The 18861-nt window shown below is 48.0% G+C and overlaps 1 protein-coding gene and 1 non-coding gene across 2 annotated transcripts in view; one reads left to right on the top strand and one right to left on the bottom strand.

Annotated features, from left to right (window-relative positions):
* The first annotated feature begins 2087 nt into the window (after nt 1-2087).
* Nucleotides 2088-2194, top strand: LOC115831990. Its single transcript, XR_004027466.1, has one exon. It is a non-coding gene; the product is annotated as a U6 spliceosomal RNA (small nuclear RNA).
* Nucleotides 2195-8470: 6276 nt separating this feature from the next.
* GYPC (glycophorin C (Gerbich blood group)) overlaps nt 8471-18861 on the bottom strand; it is a 39988-nt gene continuing 29597 nt past the window's right edge. The window contains exons 2-4 of the mRNA XM_030801273.1: nt 14756-14863; nt 11193-11249; nt 8471-9194 (exon numbers count right to left, since the gene is read on the bottom strand). Coding sequence (XP_030657133.1) covers nt 8998-9194; nt 11193-11249; nt 14756-14849 — 348 coding nt within the window. The 5' untranslated portion in view covers nt 14850-14863 and the 3' untranslated portion in view covers nt 8471-8997. The remainder of the gene's footprint in view (nt 9195-11192; nt 11250-14755; nt 14864-18861) is intronic.

The raw sequence follows: 18861 nt of genomic DNA, 5'->3' as shown, positions 1-18861 counted from the left end.
TTTTTATTAGTAATGCAGCTGCACATTTTTTTCCTGTTAGAATCATTTTTCAATGGCAGGTGATTAATAGTGGGTGGAATAAACAAGCTACAGAACTTCCTTCTACCTCCCTGGGGGGTAGCTGCAGTTAGCTGCCAAGAATTCCAATTCAGCTTTGCTATTTAAAATCTCCAGCCTTGTTTTAAAAATCAAACATGTCTGTGAGGGGAAAATCTCTCTCCATGTAAACAAACAAAAAATATCTTTCTGATAGTACATTTCAACAGGGTATTGAAAGGAATGAAAAATATTCATGGCAAAGAGCTTTCTTCACTTTTAGGCACCTCTGCAACTCACTACATTTTTGTTTTTTGTTTTTTTGTTGTTGTTGTTTGTTTGTTTGTTTTTGAGACAGAGTCTCGCTGTGTCACCCAGGCTGGAGTGCAATGGCGCAATCTTGGCTTACTGCAACCTCTGCCTCCTGGGTTCAAGCAGCTCTCCTGCCTCAGCCTCCTGAGTAGCTGGGATTACAGACACGTGCCACCACACCTGGCTAATTTTTGTATTTTTGGTAGAGACAGAGTGTTGCTATGTTGGCCAGGCTAGCCTCCAACTCCTGGTCTCAAGTGATCTGCCCACCTCGGCCTTCCAAAGTGCTGGAATTACAGGTGTGAGCCACTGCACCCGGCCTATCACCCTTTTTTTACTAATGAGGAACAAAGCTCCAAGAGGAGAGCCACCTGACTCTGCTCCATGTCATCTCCCAGGAGCTGCCTTGTCTTATTCACCTAGTGAATATCAACTGCAAGACACCAACAGATTCATTCAATTGTCAGCCCACATGTGGTGTCTAGTAATTGCACAGGTACCCAGTATTGAATGGATGCCTAGTATTGCTCTGGTATCTAGTACTGCACAAATATCTAGTATTGCACAGGTGCCAGTATTGATCAGATGCTAATATTGCACAGCTATACCCAGTATTACACAGGTACGTATTGCCCAGGTGCAAACATTGTTTTATGCTAATGTTGTACAGCTGTCCAGTATTGCATGGGAGCCTGTATTGCTCAGGTGCCCAGTATAGAATAGGTGCTCAGTATTGCACAGGGGCCAGTATTGCACAGGTATTCTGCATGGCACATGTGTTGATATTACTCAGATGCTAGTGGTACACAGCTGTTCAGTACTGCTTAGATGTTAGTATTGTATAGGTGCCACTATTGCCCAGGTGGCTAGTATTCCACAGCTAGCCAGCATTGCACAGGTGCCCAGTATGGAACAGATGCTAGCATTGCACAGGTATCCAGTACTTACAACATATGTGAAGCCTGCTCCCTCTGGCATCTCCGTGACCTCATTTCTTAGAAAAATGAGAAAGTGGGACACGAGTCCCGTATTGGATTTTGTGACCTTGTCTGAAACAATTGCCTGACTTCTAGCACAGCCTTTTTTTGGTCTCATGTTCTCACATGGGTGCAGGATGGCATTCCGACCTGAGAAGGGTGTCAGAGCTGAGCCGGGGAAGAGTAGTGAACTTGGAATCATCTACGTTTTCTTCCGTCCTGTGTCCCTCCCACCACACACTCCACACACATGCCTCGGCATCCCTTTCTGCTCTCCTATCTCCAGATGAAGAGGGAAGGTGGTGGGCCTTCTCACTATTCTCCCTGCTTCCTCCCTGCCTGGAGGGACGTACTTGGCAGAGAACTTTCTAATACTCATCCCAAAGAAGAAAACTTGCAGGGTAGAATTTCTGACTCAGGTCAAAAGCCTGGGTGGAATGGCCTTCCCCCTGGCCTCCCAGAGGCATAGAGGCCAGGCCTCATGAGGTAGCCCTTCTGAATCCTTTGCTTTCATTTTCTCTCTGGGATCCTAGTTAGGTATCTTTTGTTGCAGAGGAGCTGCAGATGTGTCTATGTGATACTTAAAAACTTGGTTTATTCCGTAGAGATTTTAGTACAAAGGCAGATGAACGGTCTTCATCCACAAACTCAACAGGTCTAGTTTGATCTTTTGCTCCAGGGGCTATTGTGTTCTGTACACATGGTGCTTCATAACCAATTCAGGGTCATATTGATTCACAGTTGTGTTAAAAGAGGATTTTGGTGCTCACTTACACAGCACATATACTAAAATTGGAATGATACAGGGAAGATTAGCACAGCCCCTGTGCACGGATAACATGCACATTCATGAAGCGTTCCATATTTTTATTAAAAAAAAAAATAAGAGGACTTTGTCTCATCCTGAGAGATCTCTCATAAGGTGCTTTTCCCTATTCAGGCCTCAGTAATTTCTAGGTTGTCTTCCTCCCCAGAGTACAACCTCTAATTCCTCTCAACATTGGATGCAACGTGATTTGTGAATCTGACCATATCTCTACCCACTTTCCTCCTGTAAAGGGCTCTTACCACCTTCAATTACAGCATAGTGGCCAGCTCCTCATTACCTTGTTCTTTGCAGTCTCTGGGTCTGGAGTCATCCTTGGTTACTTCCATACATGCCTGAAGCTGCTGGAAGAACTGCACACTTGCAGGTTCCAATTTCACCTCGATTTCTCTGCATTTGTCATCCCCTCACCTAGACAGCTCCTTCAAAACCCATCTCAGAATTCTCCCTCCAACAATCCTTCCCTGACTTCCCCTCAGGCCATTTGGTCCTCTGTGATGGAACCCTCACAGCTTGAACTATTTTAACACATCTCTTATTGGAGCCAGTGTCCTCCAGGGAGCCAGCAAGGCCTTGCTCAGCTCCAAGTCTCTGGCATTGCACCTCCTGCAGTGTAAATGCAGAGAACGTTTGTGTCCTGAATGAAGGAATTAATGGCGTTATCTCTGCCTGGGAGCTGAGGTCTGGATGCCTACCATCCTTTCACCCTAACACCTCCATTTGTTACCTTAAGAAGATAATGTCCGTGCACTGCAGCTATGAATAAAATGGTCATTCCTGGGCCTAGTGTGGTGGCTCATGCCTGTAATCCCAGCACTTTGGGAGGCCAAGGTGGGTGAATCACCTGAGGTCAGGAGTTCAAGACCAGCCTGGCCAACATGGTGAAACCCCTTCTCTACTAAAAATATAAAAAATTAGCTGGGCATGGTGGTGGGTGCCTGTAATCCCAGCTACTTGGGAAGCTGAGGCAGGAGAATTGCTTAAACCTGGAAGGCGGAGGTTGCAGTGAGCCAAGATTGCATCATTGCACTCCAGCTTGGGCAACGAGAGCAAAACTCTGTCTCAAAAAAAAAAAAAAAAAGATCCTTCCCTGGAGAAAGGAGTGGCCTGACTCTGACTTGGGGCATCTCAGTAAGCCCAAAGGATGCTTTATCTTGAGAGGGCTGAATATAGAACTTGTTTCTAAGTACTTTTTGAGAGAGAAAAAATGATAATAATTTCAGCTACTTGAAAAATAAAAGGCGGCTAATGTAATATATTTGGTTCTAAAAAGACTAGGAGATCTGCATATCTTAACATCAGCTTTGGAGGTCTATAATGTTGGCAAGAGACCTCTTGATTACGGGATGATCTTAGAATAGAGGCTGGTGAACTCCACCCAACCTTATTGCCAGGGCTCTGGATTTATGGATCCGCCCATGAACCAAAACATTCTCACAGCTGTATGCCTCTATGTGTTCCTGTCATAGCAAACCAATAAAAAAGACCAAGCCTGCAGTGAGGTCTCTTATACACTGGCCAGAGGTTGGAGAAAAGTTTTCTACTTTAAACTCTTGCGTGTGGTTTGAGAAACAGAAGATGTTTTTGATTTTCTGGAGAGAAAGCTGGGACGCTTTAAAGACCTATGAGCCCTGTTATTTAGTTCATTGCTCATTCAACATGTATTTATTGAGTACTCACAGGTACCAGGCACAATGTTAGGCAGTGCCTACCTTGTTGGGAGACAATTCTCCATGGGTCTCTTGCATTTTTCACATCTGTTGAGTGAGGCAGGAACTGCACTGTGTTCTTGACTACCTTTTCCAGGATGCTTGTGTATTAAACAGACTTGGAAGACCCAGTAGTAGCTCCCTCCAGTGCAAAAGGCAGGCATTTTACTGCCCATTATGAGATTCTGATTTTCTTGGTTCAAGATTTCTCTTCTGGAACTTAACCCACCATATGGATTAACATCCTCTGAGATCACCCACATCACCCACGTGTAACTTGGAGATGAAGACATGTCATTCAAATATGCTGATGTCATGCTGCTTGCTGGGCTGTAAGTGCCTTTGTCTCTGACCCAGGAATCTCATGTCTTCTGTCAGCATCTACGAAACTGGTATAGGCTGAATCCCTCACTTAAAAGCAGGGCAAAACCTCAGACCCTTAACAATTCTTGGCAAGCTTATATCTTCCTTTAAATTACTATTCAAAATACGAAAATGCAAATATTTTGGTCGCCATGTTACTGGTAAGAACCCTGGAGCACGGAGAAGTTAAGTAACTCTTCTTAGGTCATGCAGAGCTAGTTAGTGCCTGAGATGAGATTTTTGTCCAAGTCTGTCCAATTCCAGAGCCACTCTCTTTTCATAACATCATGCTGACGTGCTAAATTGCAAACATTAAAATGCCTGTAGTTCTACTTGTGGCACTGGGCCAGTTAAAGTCCTGTTGGCCCCTAAATCATTCCCGTTGCTACGATGATAAAAATATTTAGGTAAGGAATGAAAAACAATTGAGCAGGCTCTCTCCAGGGAGGACAAAAAGATAAAATCATGAAGGGGAGTTCCTTCCATTAAAAAAAGAAGAGAAAATTCTCTCTAATATTTACATAACAGTTGGCTCAAAGCCTTGACCTCCTGCCGCTTCTTCTGGTGGATAGATGAGATCCATCTCTCTCCAGGCAGGATGGGCCGAGTCATGTGAAATTCAGACTAAACAATGGGGCAGCTGGAGGAGCGGGTGAGCCCCAGGGTGGGGAGGCCTCCAGCTCCGCAGGCAAGGTCTGAGCCTTGCTAGATCTTTTGAAGCCCCTTTGTGAATTTCCATGGTGCATTTTCATCTTTTGTCTTGTTTAATTTGATCATTATCTTATCCATATGATAGAGACTGACCTATTCCTTCAGTGACTATTACCTATGCAACGAAGTCCAAATTTCTTTGCTTGGGACTGAAGCCGCTCTATGGTCAAGCCCTTATATACTGTGCAACTGGCCCAAGCCTCCCTTCCTCTCTAAAGCCTTTGCTAAGTCCATCTCACTCCCAAGATAGAACTGATCTCTCTCTCTTTCGTGTTTTAAATTGATCTGTATCACTACTCTCTCAGCATCCATAATACTTTAGGGCTTATATATATTTACATGTTTATCTTCTCCCCTAAGCTAGGGACCCCTGAAGGCAGAGGCTGCTATATTCAGCTATGTAATTTCAACGCTTATATGGTACCTAATAAATGTTTGTGGATTACAGCTATATACTCAGACACACACACATATATATTATCTATCTGTCTCTGAATCTGAAATTTAATCACTAAATACTCTTGGTTTGGGAATGAGCACTTTGAAAAAGCACAAATCATCTAAGAAGTGTTGGTAGGGATGCTTTGGCATGATGTGATCTAGATGATCACTTTCCTTTTCATAAGAGTGGCCTGGGTGCAAGCATCCTGGGTGTAAACATCCTGGGTGCTGAAGTGTGGATGAGGTGTGACCGGGCTGGCAGCACTTGCTATCTCTGTAAACTAATCATCCCATCAAGAGCAGATAGGCTCCACTGCATTATCTCTCCTCACCACGATGAGAGACCTCTCAACCAGGCCAGCTCTGACTAGGGACGGGGATGCTGGCAGAGGTGCCTGGGCCATCACTGTCCAGGGCCACTGGGTGGCAGAGACCTGGCTGGGGATTCTCTGATCCCAGCACTGGTGAGTCATGCCAGCATCCATGAGTCTTGATGCCACCTGCTCTGCTCCCTGGGCAGCTCCTGCTGACTCATCTCAACCTGCTGAAGGGAGGCCAGATAGGCCTGAGTTAAATGGCTCCCCTGCCATTAGAAGCTGTGAGACCTCCAGTAAAGCTCATTGACCTTGCTCAGCCTCAATTTCTACAGATCTAAAGGGAGGATAAGGATATCCACTTGCCAGGATTATTTCGAGGATTAAAGGAGGCTTATGTGCAAAGAAGCTTGGATTTTCTACAGACAGAGCTCTGTCCCTTTCCCTCTTCTTCCAGCCCTTCTCTGCCCTATCCCCTCTCTTCCTTTCCTCTCCTCTTTTCTTCCTTCTTAACCGTCTTTTTGACTCTTTGGTGTGTGCAGATTTGTGCATTATTTATCCCGACTAACATTGGTCACAGGCATGTTGCAGAATGACAGTGCATTGCTGGAGGAAGTATCAAAGATTTAAAAACCTGGTCCCTAATCTAAAATAGCATTATTAATTGCCCACCAGTGTCCACCAGTGTGCACTGTGTGTGTGTGTGTACATTATCTCTTTAAGTTGCCCTGCTCTCTGGTGTGGCCATCTGGCCTCTGCAGTTATCCTGCAACAGCTCCCTCCTCGTGGCATCTGAGCTAGGCCACCTGGGACAACCTAGTTCTGCAGCTTCCATGTCATCACTACTGCTGCTGAGCCTGATTCTGGCTGGGTCTGGGGACCCAGTGGACTGGGAGCAGACTGTATTTCAATTGTTTTCCAGGACACTGGGCAGGCAAAAGAGTGAGGATAAAGGAAGGTGAGGAAGGGGAGGTGAGTGGCCAGGGAGTCAAGCTTAGTACAGACAGCTCCTGGGCCCAATGAGGGAGAAAGGAATGAGTTACCATCATCCTTCCCCCACATGGGCATCTGCTCTCTAGGAGGCCTGGAGAGCCCTGGGCTCATCCTCTTCTGGAGCCTTTTCACCCCAATGCGTGTCTATGTGTAGGTTCTGGTGCCTCCTCTGTGCTCACTGGACAGTGATCTGTGCTCCCAGACCTGGAAGATATGGGTGCTCAGAAACCTGAAATGGCATTGCCACAGGAAGGGATGTCAGAAACCATTTACCTAAGTGTTTTCCAAATGTGCTCCAAGGACCACTTGGTCCACGAGTTCCTAGCAGATATCCTGTGAGCAAATGGGGTCTCTGGTTCAACACGCTTGGGAAAGGCTGTGTGCACCGCTCCCCTCCCACCAGTGTCAGCATCCACACTGGGCCAGTGAAGACCCTGAGGAGCCTGCACTGCTTTCACTTTGCATGATACATCATTTTCTAAACTGACTTGTGCATATTCGTTGGGACTATTTATCGCCATTTTTGCCACACTTGTGTTCCGAAGATCAGTGTGGGCCATGCAGATACAGCCAAGCCCTTTATTTCATAGACGAAGGCCTGCGAGCTTGGGTCACCAGGAAAAGGTATCACTTTTGGACCAGGCTTCTGCCGTCACTGCTTCTGTGAGCTCCCAGCTCATCTCCCCCACCACTGCCCCAGGACTGCCAGCGACTCTGACAGGTGGACCCCCCACTGAGCTCACATCCCCATAATCCACCCAGGGAGATCTTTGGGACCTTTCTTCCAGCTCCCAGGTGGAGATGGTCCAGCCTGGAGAAGCCTGAGCCCCAGGGAGTACCTGGGTGACCCCGGCACCTGGTGTAGAGTCTTTAACCTCACAGCTGCTGGTCCTTGGAGTGACAGCTGAGCTGTTGGGAATCTTGGAAAAACTCGCCCGGAAGGGGATAGTTAACCAGTTCATCTTCTCTTTTTATTATTATTTTTTTTTGAAACGGAGTCTCGCTGTCGCCCAGGCTGGAGTGCAGTGGCGCGATCTCCGCTCACTGCAGGCTCCGTCCCCCAGGGTTCACGCCATTCTCCTGCCTCAGCCTCCCGCGTAGCCGTCTGTTACTCTGTTATTTTTGAATTACAGCTATTCCTCAGGAAGTGTGCAGAAGTACTGCAATGAGGAATGTTTGTTTACTGCTGCACACAGTTGTTGACACTGGAAGATAGGGAGGTCTGAGCACTTGACCCTCAACGCTGGGAGTCAGGCCAAACAGAGGTGCCATCATCAGTATCATTTCTACGTGAGGGAGGAGAACACGGAGGCCAGCGGGGCCAAACAAGTTGTTCAAGGTCCTGGGACCCAAAGCCAGCGAGCGGAGCTCTGCAGCCTCTGCTCCCACCCCGGGGTGCCATGGTCACTGTGATTGGAAGGATGAGATTCACTCATATTTTTGGAGCAGGTCCATTTGTTCTAATACTGCACCTTGGAAAATCAACACTTCAGCCAGTGCCCTGGCCATTGGGACAGGCTATTTCTAGAGGGACATCTCACCCTTCCTTTTGTTTCGTGCAGCTGGTGCTCCTGCAGGGAAAGGAAAGCTGGTCACTTGTCCTTTCTCCCTTGGCAGGCTTGGGAGCCGCCGGTACTGGCTGTGCTCTCTGAGAACTGGCCCCCACAGGAGCCAGAAATGAACTGTCCTGGCCCCGTCAGAGAACATAATATTGCACAGGTGAAAAGCAAGCCCTGGGTGGCATTTATCTTTCCCCAGATAACTACAGTGATACTGTTGGACTCTGAATGCTCGGTTACATTTCAAATTTATTTCCAATCGTTCTGAGCTGGATCAATGGGAGACAAAGGTACCTTTTAGCTCTGGCACCTGCTGTTCCCCCCAAATGTCAAGGACTGACATTTGATGCCATTATCCCCAGTCAGCATACAGATGACTTATTTCCTTGCTTCCCCAGCCCCCGGGTACCCCGGCACCCCCTCACCCTCAACAAGGACTTTCCTGCCAGTGAGCTGATGTTGTCCTGCACTGCCCAGGGGGCCCCATGTGCCCAGACTTTCTCCCACCTCCGTGGAGCAAAGGGTGGCCTCTGGGGTGTCCATCGCCTCCCTGGGTCTCTGGGAGAGGCCTCTTGTAGCGCGAGTCCTCCTCCGTTCCTCCCTGGGCAGGCACCTAGTGTTTCCAGGTGCCTATCTTGGGAAGGAGCAAGTGCTCTCTCTCTCTGCCTGGTGGTATCAGCAGGGGTGCTGGGCGATGGGGTCTATTTTTCCGATGGAGCTGGAGGAGGCATTCAGGGAAGTGAAGTCTGTTGTCCGTCAAATAAAGTACTCCTTTCTGCTGCTGTCACCAGCATCTTGGAGGGCAGGGTCACCCTGCAGGGCTGCATCTGCACTCTCAGCAAACTCTGTGCCCTTGGCCTCATTGGTGTGGTACGTGCCCTTGTGCCGGTACATGTAGTGCAGCATGACAAAGAGGAGGCAGACTAGGACGATGGCCACAGCGGCAATCACGCCTGCAGGTGGGAAGAGGTGCAAGGGTCAGTCTGAGGCAGGGGCCCTGGGACCTGGGATGGGGGTCAAGACCCACAGGGCTTGTGTGAGGACAGATACGATGCCACAACCAAAACAGATGCTCCTTGATTTATGATGGGAGCCAGGTTCCTGTAAGCCCATAATAAGTTAAAAATACTGTAAATGAAAAATGCATTTAATACTCCAAACCTACTGAGCATCAAAGCTTGGCCTAGCCTACCTTAAGCAGGCTCAGAACACTTACATTAACCTAAAGTTGTGCAAAATCATCTGACCCAGAGACTATTTTATAATATTGTATCATACTATATATTGCCAGCCTGGGAAGCGGTCAAAGTCCAAAATTCAAAGTACAGTTTCTACTGAATGCTTTTGCACTCATGCCATTGCAAACTCAAGAACTCATAAGTTGAACCGTGTACATTGGAGACAACTGTACCAACACCAAACAGGCCAGTTCATTCCTTCCCCATGCTTCACCAACCTGTTGTATGGTGGCCCTGTAACCTGTGCCTTCCTAAAGTGATCCTCCTTTCCCCTTCTCTCCTCTCCTTCCTTCCTCCCTTCTCTTTTTCTTCCTCACAGTTCTGCTACTAAGCACCCTAAGCACTCTGCAGACAGATTAGAATCATACCCCAGGACTGAACCTTGTTTGGAGATTTTCAATTCTAAAAGCAGGGAAGTCCCAGACAACAGGGCAGAGCTGGTTGCTCTTTGTACACTATACAGGGGGAAAAAAGATGAGGCTATTAACTGTGCTTGGGGAAGGTTGTGTGGTTTGTGTTTTTCAATGGCCTGATGGCTGCTCCTCACTGTACCCTGCTCCCATTCCCTCCTGGGGACTGAGGACTGTGGTGAATCTGCAGGAGGAGCAGGACTTGGCCACACAAAGGACTGAAGTGGGAGAGGGTAACGCAGAGGATGCCAAGGTGGTGGCTGTGCGAGGGGGCAGTCACCCCTCACTTCTGCTGGGACTCCAGAGGGGTGGGGAAGTACAGTGTGAAGCTGCTCAGGAGGGGGTCAGATCACTCAGGTCCTTGAGAGTGAGGGGGCAGCTGTCTCACGGGGCAGGGGTGTTTTGAGTTTGGGCATTTACTTTGAAGCTGCAGAACAAGCCTCTGTCTTTTCTTAGAATGCAGGTTTATTTGGAGGCCCTGGGGAGGGACTGCTGAAGAATATGGAAAGTCTGAAACTGCTCCCAAGTCCCACCTTTATAGAACAATTTCCTAAACTTCCTACTGCCTTCAGGGGTACACTTGTGTCTGCAAAATGTTAATAATACCATCTAAGAAGAAAAAAAGCTCAGTGGTGCAATGAGTTGGAGAATGCCAGGTTACACAGAGTCCAACAGGTGTCTTTGATTGCTTGCTGCTGCTGCTTTTTCTTTCTTTTTAAATTGTAGTTGTTTCCTGAGTTATGAATAAGCTGCTGAGAAGTGTGGATCTCAAATAAGGTCGCAGAGCACACGGCACCTCCCAAACTTGGTTGTTCTTGAAACACAGTTTGCAGTCACAGCCATGACACGTGGGGAGCCACTTGCCCAGGGTTCAAAGCAAGGCAAAGGCAGGCTCAAGTTTCCTTGAGGATGGAGGGTTGGGGGTCATAGACCCAGGGTAGAAAATAATGTGAGATGAGGGAGATGGTAGAGAAGCCTAAGTAGTCTGGTCAGTCTACCCTCATCCCACCTCCACCCTCAACCTCCCTCACCAAAGCTGCTGTCTCTCCAGCCCCTGAGTTCCTGTGAGTCAACAGCCCTGAGAAAGGCCAACAAATATATACACAGATACGTACAATGTACGTATGTATATATATTTACCCAGGGCTAGACTCCTCCATTCTACATTCAAAACCACCTCTGAGGGAGAGAAAAAATGGCCACAGCCACCCCTGTCCAAGTCCTTAGGTCAGTTCTCCCCCTGGATGTTTTCACCAAGGCCGCCCACCCTGGCTGCTTGAAGGGCTCTGTGATGAGAGCTCACCTGCAATGATGGCAATGTCCAATGTGGTGGAGGCGGAGGCCATCCCTGGATCAGGCTCTGTGAACAGAGGACAAGAATCTGAGGTCAGAGAGGAAGACTCTCCTTGTCTAACAGCACCTTGGCCCAAGCTGCATCCTTTGCTCAGGTGTGAGCAGCTCTGAGAATGGGTCGAAGTGGACAGGAGCAGTGTGGTGCACCCACCGACTCCTAGCAGGGATGCACAGGCCAGGAACCAGGTTCTGCTTGGTCACTGACTGGGATGGAACTGTTTGAACCTGAACCACCAGGTCACTCCAGGCCCATTTGAGTTCTCTGCAGTATGCCTCCACTGAGAGTGGAGCTGCACCTGGTAGATGCTCAACAGATATCTGTGTTGTGTATGAAGGCAGGGATTCTTGATTTATTTAAGAAAGAATGTTTGTGGAGTGTCTGATGCTCATACCAGCTGTCTCAGTCCATTTTGTGTTGCTATAGCTGAATACTTGGGTAATTTATAAAGAAGAGAGGTTTATTTGGCTCAAGTTCTAGTGGCTGGGAAGTCCAAATTGGGCAGCTGCATCTGGTGAGGGCCTCATACTGCTCCCACTCATGGCAAAAAGCAGAAGGGGAGCAGACATTCGCAAAGAGACCACAGGGTGATATAGAAAGCAAGAGAGTTTAGAAAGCTGAATTTGCTTTTATAACAACCTGCTCTCCAGTAACTAATCTAGTCTCGTGACAGATAGAACTCCCTCCCTCCCTCAAGGGGGTATTAATCTATGCATGAGGGATCTGCTCCTATGACTCAAATATCTCCCTCTAGGTCCCACCTCCCATCACTGCCACACTGGGAATCAAATGTCAGCATGAGCTTTTGCAGGGTCAAACCACATCCAAACCATAACACCAGGTGTTGCTTTAATTGCCTTCTATCTACTCCATCGTGCAGTCTTCGCAGCAATCCTATGAGGTGCCTGGTGTTACTGGCCCATCTCACAGGAAGAACACCAAGGCTCAGAGATGTGATGTGCCCATGATCACACAGCACATCTAATTTCAGGTCAGGACTTAGCCAGTGCTTTTGCCTCTGGAGTGCAATTTCTCTCTTGGAGAAGCCCTTCCCAGGGCTCCTGTCTGAGGAGTCATTCCTGAAGCCCTCCCATAGGTGTTTACATTGACTCTCCTGTGGGAAGGACCACTCTATGACACTGTCCAAGTTACTGAGTGTGTTTTTTCACAGCTTAATGGCCTGGCCAAAGAGGGTAGGATGTCGAGGACATTGGGGATCTGCATGTTTCCTAGAGCTGCTGCACTGATTGCCTTCTCTCCTCTGGGAGATGATTGTGAAAAAGGATTTATTGGATCACAGAAATATCTGTGTTAACATAGGAAATCCCATGTTCCCATTATACAATGGCTCTACATAATAAAACAGAGAAGGATGCTTCATAACAGTCATTTCCACTCAGATAATCACTTTAATTATAGTGCTATGAGGTCATTCTCCCCAGTGCAGCTGCCAAATGCCTCTTTCTTATAAGTAACTTTCTGCTAGAGTCAGGAGTCATCGTGGGTGAGGGGAAAACAGACTCCCAGCTAGGGGTCCACAGCAGGAAGCAGGTGGGCCAAGCTAGGGGTGTCTGGGGTCAGCAAGAATCTTGGAGGTTGGCAAGAAGATAATACAAGGCATTGAGTCAGCAAAGGAACCCAGTGAACACACCAGGAGTCAGGACCTCAGGAGCCAGGAACCAGGCCGGGTGGAGCATCCAGCATTCACAGTGCTTCTCAGTAGCAAGACCTGAAGCAGGAGCCATAGCAAGTTCAAGTGGGTGCTAGACTTTACCACACAGTGTGAACAAGTGCAGCCTCCAATTTAGTATCTAGCACATAGTAGGTACTCAATAAATATTCACTGAATGCATAAGTAAATGCATGCATATATAAGTGAATGGATTTAGTGGTGGGGTTCTAGACTTTTCCAATCATCAACCACCTCAAAATTCAGAAATAAAGAAAGAATAACACCTTGCTTAAGTATGCATGGATGGTTATAGAAATTCAAATACCCAGAACTGCCCTCAGAAATTTTCCAGGTGAAGACAGCATTTCTTATGACAGTTTGTCCAACACAATCAGGGTTAGAAGAGACTGTTATTTCCTCTTCCTTTAAAACAACTAAGAATCCCTTACTAGATGCCAGGTGCAGGTCTCAACATTTAGTGCATTTTAACTCAGTCCTTGAGACAATTGCAAGAACCTTGCTTGGAGATTATTCATTATAAAACAAGGAAAGTCCCAGAAAACAGGACAGAGCAGGTTGTTCTATGTACTCTATACAGGGGGAAAAAGTTGAGGCTATTAACTGTGCTTGGGTCAGGTAGTGTGGTTTGTGTTTTTCAATGGCCCGATGGCTGCTCCTCACCCTACCCTGCTCCCATTCTCTCCTTGGGAGTGAGGACTGCGGTGAATCTGCAGGAGGAGCAGGACTTGGCCATACAAAGGACTGAAGTGGGAGACAGTAATGCAGAGGATGCCAAGGTGGAGGTTGTGCAAGGGGGCAGTCACTCCTCACTTCTGCTGGGACTCCAGAGGGGTGGGGAAGTACAGTGTAAGGCTGCTGAGGAGGGGTCATATCACTCAGGACCTTGAGAGTTAGGGGTCAGCAATCTCATGGGGCAGGGGTTTTCAGTTTGGGCATTTACTTTGAAGCTACAGAACAAGCCTCTGTCTTTCCTTAGAATGCAGGTTTATTTGGAGGCCTTGGGGAGGGACTGCTGAAGAATATGGAAAGTCTGAAACTGCTCCCAAGTCCCACCTTTATAGAACAATTTCCTAAACTTCCTACTGCCTTCAGGGGAACACTTGTATCTGCATAATGTTAATAATACCATCTAAGAAGAAAAAAAGCTCAGTGGTGCAATGAGTTGGAGAATGCCAGGTTACACAGAGTCCAACAGGTGTCTTTGATTGCTTGCTGCTGCTGCCTTTTCTTTCTTTTCAAATTGTAGATGTTTCCTGAGTTATGAATAAGTTGCTGAGAAGTGCGGCTCTCAAAGAAGGTTGCAGAGCACACAGCACCTCCCAATCCTGGTTGTTCTTCAAACACAGTTTGCAGTCACAGCCATGACACGTGGGGAGCCACTTGCCCAGGGTTCAAAGCAAGGCAAAGGCAGGCTCAAGTTTCCTTGAGATTGGAGGGTTGAGGGTCATGGAACCAGGGCAGAAAACAATGTGGGATGAGGGAGACGGTGGAGAAATCTAAGTATCCTAGTCAGTGTACCCTCATCCCACCTCCACCCTCAACCTCCCTCACCAAAGCTGCTGTCTCTCCAGCCCCTGAGTTCCTGTGAGTCAACAGCCCTGAGAAAGGCCAATAAATATATACACAGATACGTATGACGTACGTATGTATATATACTTACCCAGGGCTAGACTCCTCCATTCTACATTCAAAACCACCTCTGAGGGAGAGAAAAAATGGCCACAGCCACCCCTGCCCAAGTCCTTAGGTCCGTTATCCCCTGGATGTTTTCACCAAGGCCCCCCACCCTGGCTGCTTGAAGGGCTCTGTGATAAGAGCTCACCTGAAGTCATGGGAATCTCCATTATGGTGGGGATCTGTGATGAGAGCTCATGTGCAATGGTGGTAATGTGCATTGTGGTGGAGGCGGAGGCCATCCCTGGATCACGCTCTGTGAACAGAGGACAAGAATCTGAGGTCAGAGAGGAAGACTCTCCATGTCTAGCAGCACCTTGGGCCAAGCTGCATCCTTTGCTCAGGTGTGAGCAGCTCTGAGAATGGGTCGAAGTGGACAGGAGCAGTGTGGTGCACCCACCGACTCCTAGCAGGGATGCACAGGCCAGGAACCAGGTTCTGCTTGGTCACTGACTGGGATGGAACTGTTTGAACCTGAACCACCAGGTCACTCCAGGCCCATTTGAGTTCTCTGCAGTATGCCTCCACTGAGAGTGGAGCTGCACCTGGTAGATGCTCAACAGAAATCTGTGCTGTGTATGAAGGCAGGGATTCTTGTTTTATTTAAGAAAGAATGTTTGTGGAGTGTCTGATGCTCATACCAGCTGTCTCAGTCCATTTTGTGTTGCTATAGCTGAATACTTGGGTAATTTATAAAGAAGAGAGGTTTATTTGGCTCACAGTTCTAGTGGCTGGGAAGTCCAAATTGGGGAGCTGCATCTGGTGAGGACCTCATACTGCTCCCACTCATGGCAAAAAGCAGAAGGGGATCCTATGGGGTGCCTGGTGTTATTGGTCCATCTCACAGGAAGAACACCAAGGCTCAGGGATGTGATGTGCCCATGATCACACAGCTCATCCAATATCAGGTCTGGACTTAGCCAGTGCTCTTGCCTCTGGAGTGCAATTTCTCTCTTGGAGAAGCCCTTCCCAGGGATCCTGTTTGCGGAGTCATTCCTGAAGCGCACCCATAGGTCTTTACATTGACTCTCCTGTGGGAAGGACCACTCTATGACACTGTCCAAGTTACTGAGTGTGTTTTTTCACAGCTTAATGGCCTGGCCAAAGAGAGTAGGATGTCGAGGACATTGGGGATCTGCATGTTTCCTAGAGCTGCTGCACTGATTGCCTTCTCTCCTCTGGGAGATGATTGTGAAGAAGGATTTATTGGATCACAGAAATATCAATGTTAACATAGGAAATCCCATGTTCCCATTACAATGGCTCTGCGTAATTAAACAGAGAAGGATGCTTCATAACAGTCATTTCCACTCAGATAATCACTTTAGGTATAGTGCTATGAGGTCATTCTCCCCAGTGCAGCTGCCAGATGCCTCTTTCTTAGAAGTAACTGTTTGCGGGAGTCAGGAGTCATAGTGGGTGAGGGGAAAACAGACTCCCAGCTAGGGGTCCACAGCAGGAAGCAGGTGAGCCAAGGTAGGGGTGTCTGGGGCCAGCAAGGAGCTTGGAGGTTGGCAAGAAGATAATACAAGGCATTGAGGCAGCCAAGGGACCCAGTGAACACTGGGTCAGGAGTCAGGACCTCAGGAGCCAGGAACCAGGCAGGGTAGAGGATCCAGCATTCACAGTGCTTCTCAGTAGCAAGACCTGAAGCAGGAGCCATAGCAAGTTCAAGTGGGTGCTAGACTTTATTATATAGTGAACAAGTGCAGCCTCCAATTGAGTATCTAGCACATAGTAGGTACTCGATAAATATTCACTGAATGCATGAGTAAATGCATGCATATATAAATGAATGGATTTAGTGGTGCAGTTCTAGACTTTTCTAACCACTATGCACTTCAAAGTTCGGAAAGAAAGAATAATACCTTGCTTAAATAGGCATGGATGGTTATAGAAGCTCAAATACCCAGAACTGCCCTTAGAAATTTTCCAGGTGAAGACCAGCATTTCTTATGACAGTTTGTCCAACACAATCAGGGTTAGAAGAGACTGTTATTTTCCCTTCCTTTAAAACAAGTAATAATTTCATAGTAACTGCCAGGTGCTGCTCTCAACATTTAATGCATTTTAACTCAGACCTTGCAACATTTCCATTCTATAGGAGTTATTATTGGCCCCATTTTACAGATTTGGCAGCTGCATCCCAGAAAAGTGTTATTTTCCCCGGCTTGTACAGCTACCTTGAGAGTCAGAAGTCAATCATTTGAAGCCGTGGCAGCTTTGAGTCAGTGTGTTTAGCCCTGCAGGGCACTGCAAAGTGGAGAGCCTTGGTAAGCTGGTTTCCAGATGAGATATTTGGCTTGAACAACTTGGGGTTCATTTCTTGCCTTCTGGTTAGGGACCTTGTACCCAAATCTGTATACTGGGAGACTATACACACTTCCAACAGGCCAGCCAGGCTGGGAGGGGAGGTGGGACCTGAGACCTTCGGGGCCTCATTGGGAGACCATTGGGATTGCCAGCTGGGCCTCCCAATCTGGGCTCCCTCCAAGCTCATGACCCCTGAGTAGCGTGGTGGGTAGGAAAGGCCCCTCAGCTGGAACTACTCTCTCCATGCCCCACCCCCTCCAAGTGTGTGGAGCTGAATTTACACGTTTCACAATGTGACAGACTCCAGGGAAGTGACATTTCAGCCCGACCAGAGCTGCCTTCTATTAATAGATCAGAATCAGCACAGAGAGGAAGCTCGAGGCTGTCTGGGAAGGTGTGGATGCTGTGAGACAGCAATTCTCAAAGCATAGTCTCTGGATACACTGCATCCTCTGGGAGCCTGTTAGAAATTGAAATTCTCAGGCCCCAGCCCAGACCTACTGAAGAAAAACACTAGGATTGGGACCCAGTAATTACTATAGTAGATTCTGATTCATGCTGTAGGCTGGGAAGTGCTGGTGTAAAGAGGGCTTCCAGAAGTGGTGACATCAGGATTGGTCCTTTAAGGGCAAATAGGAGTTTGCTGCACAAAGCATATAAGCATTCCAGGCAGAGAGCACAGCCTGTAAGGTAGCTCTCCCCACTTCTCAGCTTTCTCCCCAGTGTCTGCTTGCCATCCATGGCTCCAAGGCTCCAGAAGCCTCTGGAGATAGAGGGGTGAGAGCACCCCTTGGCGCACTCCCTTGCCCTTATCCATTCAGCTTGCAGCAGTGATATCAGGTCTTTGGAGAAGGCTGGCTGAGTGAGCTCAGATCCTGCCCAGAAAGTAGGTGGTTGGTCTGCATCCAGCTTAAGGGGCCTGAATGAAAGCCTGCCCCTTGCTGGAGCTGAGGGATACTTCTGAGGTTGAGATTAGGATCATGCTGAGCTCAGCAACTAGGATGGGGGTGATCTGCGGGCAGCCTTTGGGGTGGATTTATGGTAGAGTAAGGTGTTGATTATGGCCAAGCTTGGGTCTAGTATCAGAAATAGACAATTACCCAGCACAACGATTGTACAGACATGAGAGGACCCATTTTTTGGAAAGACCCAAGCATCCTACTTTTTTTCTTCCCAGCCCTCCTCCAGGTTGCAAGGTTCCCCTGGCCCCCTGCAACACCCCACCAGACAGGAAGCTCCACACATTCAGGCTTGTCTTGCTCACAACTCTATACTCAGCATTGGACTGGGTGCCTGGCACTGAATGACAACTGCTGAATGTTTGAAAGCCTTCTGGGGAACCACGAACCAACTAAACTGCAGCCTTCACTATGCTCATCTTTGTGGAGCTTGGAATGGCTTTTCATCCATAGGATTTGCCACTGGCTACAGTCATCCCTACTAACTCTCTATGTCCTCAGGATGTCAGCTGTCCATTCTCTGGCGGAAGGCAGCCACCCCTGGAGGCAGTGGGGCACACAGGCACAACCCTGCAGTGCGGGCAGTGCTCTCTGCTTCAGTTGGCAGCTTGAGTGCAGCTGTTGGGGTGCAGGACCTCAGTTGCAATGGATTCTCAGGGCCAGTGGTATTTTTCAGATGTGGATGGAGAGCAGGGGTCAGGTGCTAGCCCTGAGGATGGAAGTCACACTCCTCTGTTGCCACCAAGAGCCTCTCTTCTCTTGCATTTTCAGATGACACTGTGCTAAAAAGTTCTCTTTTTTTCCTGCATGGGCTGGTCTTTACATTTCCCGGCCCATGTCCCATGGCTCCCCTCTGCCGTAGGAGTTGTTGAAGGGGTTCCCCACTTCCTGTCTTCCTCCTGTCCATCTGTCCCAGCAAAGAAGGAAGAATTCAGGCACAGGGTGAGGGCTTGAAGGAGGGGAGTTGAGAGTGAGGATGGCT

Source organism: Nomascus leucogenys, chromosome 20, assembly GCF_006542625.1.
Source record: "Nomascus leucogenys isolate Asia chromosome 20, Asia_NLE_v1, whole genome shotgun sequence".
Classification (NCBI taxonomy): domain Eukaryota; kingdom Metazoa; phylum Chordata; class Mammalia; order Primates; family Hylobatidae; genus Nomascus; species Nomascus leucogenys.
Note: the sequence above shows the minus strand (reverse complement) of the source record. Positions and strands in the feature narration are given on the sequence as shown.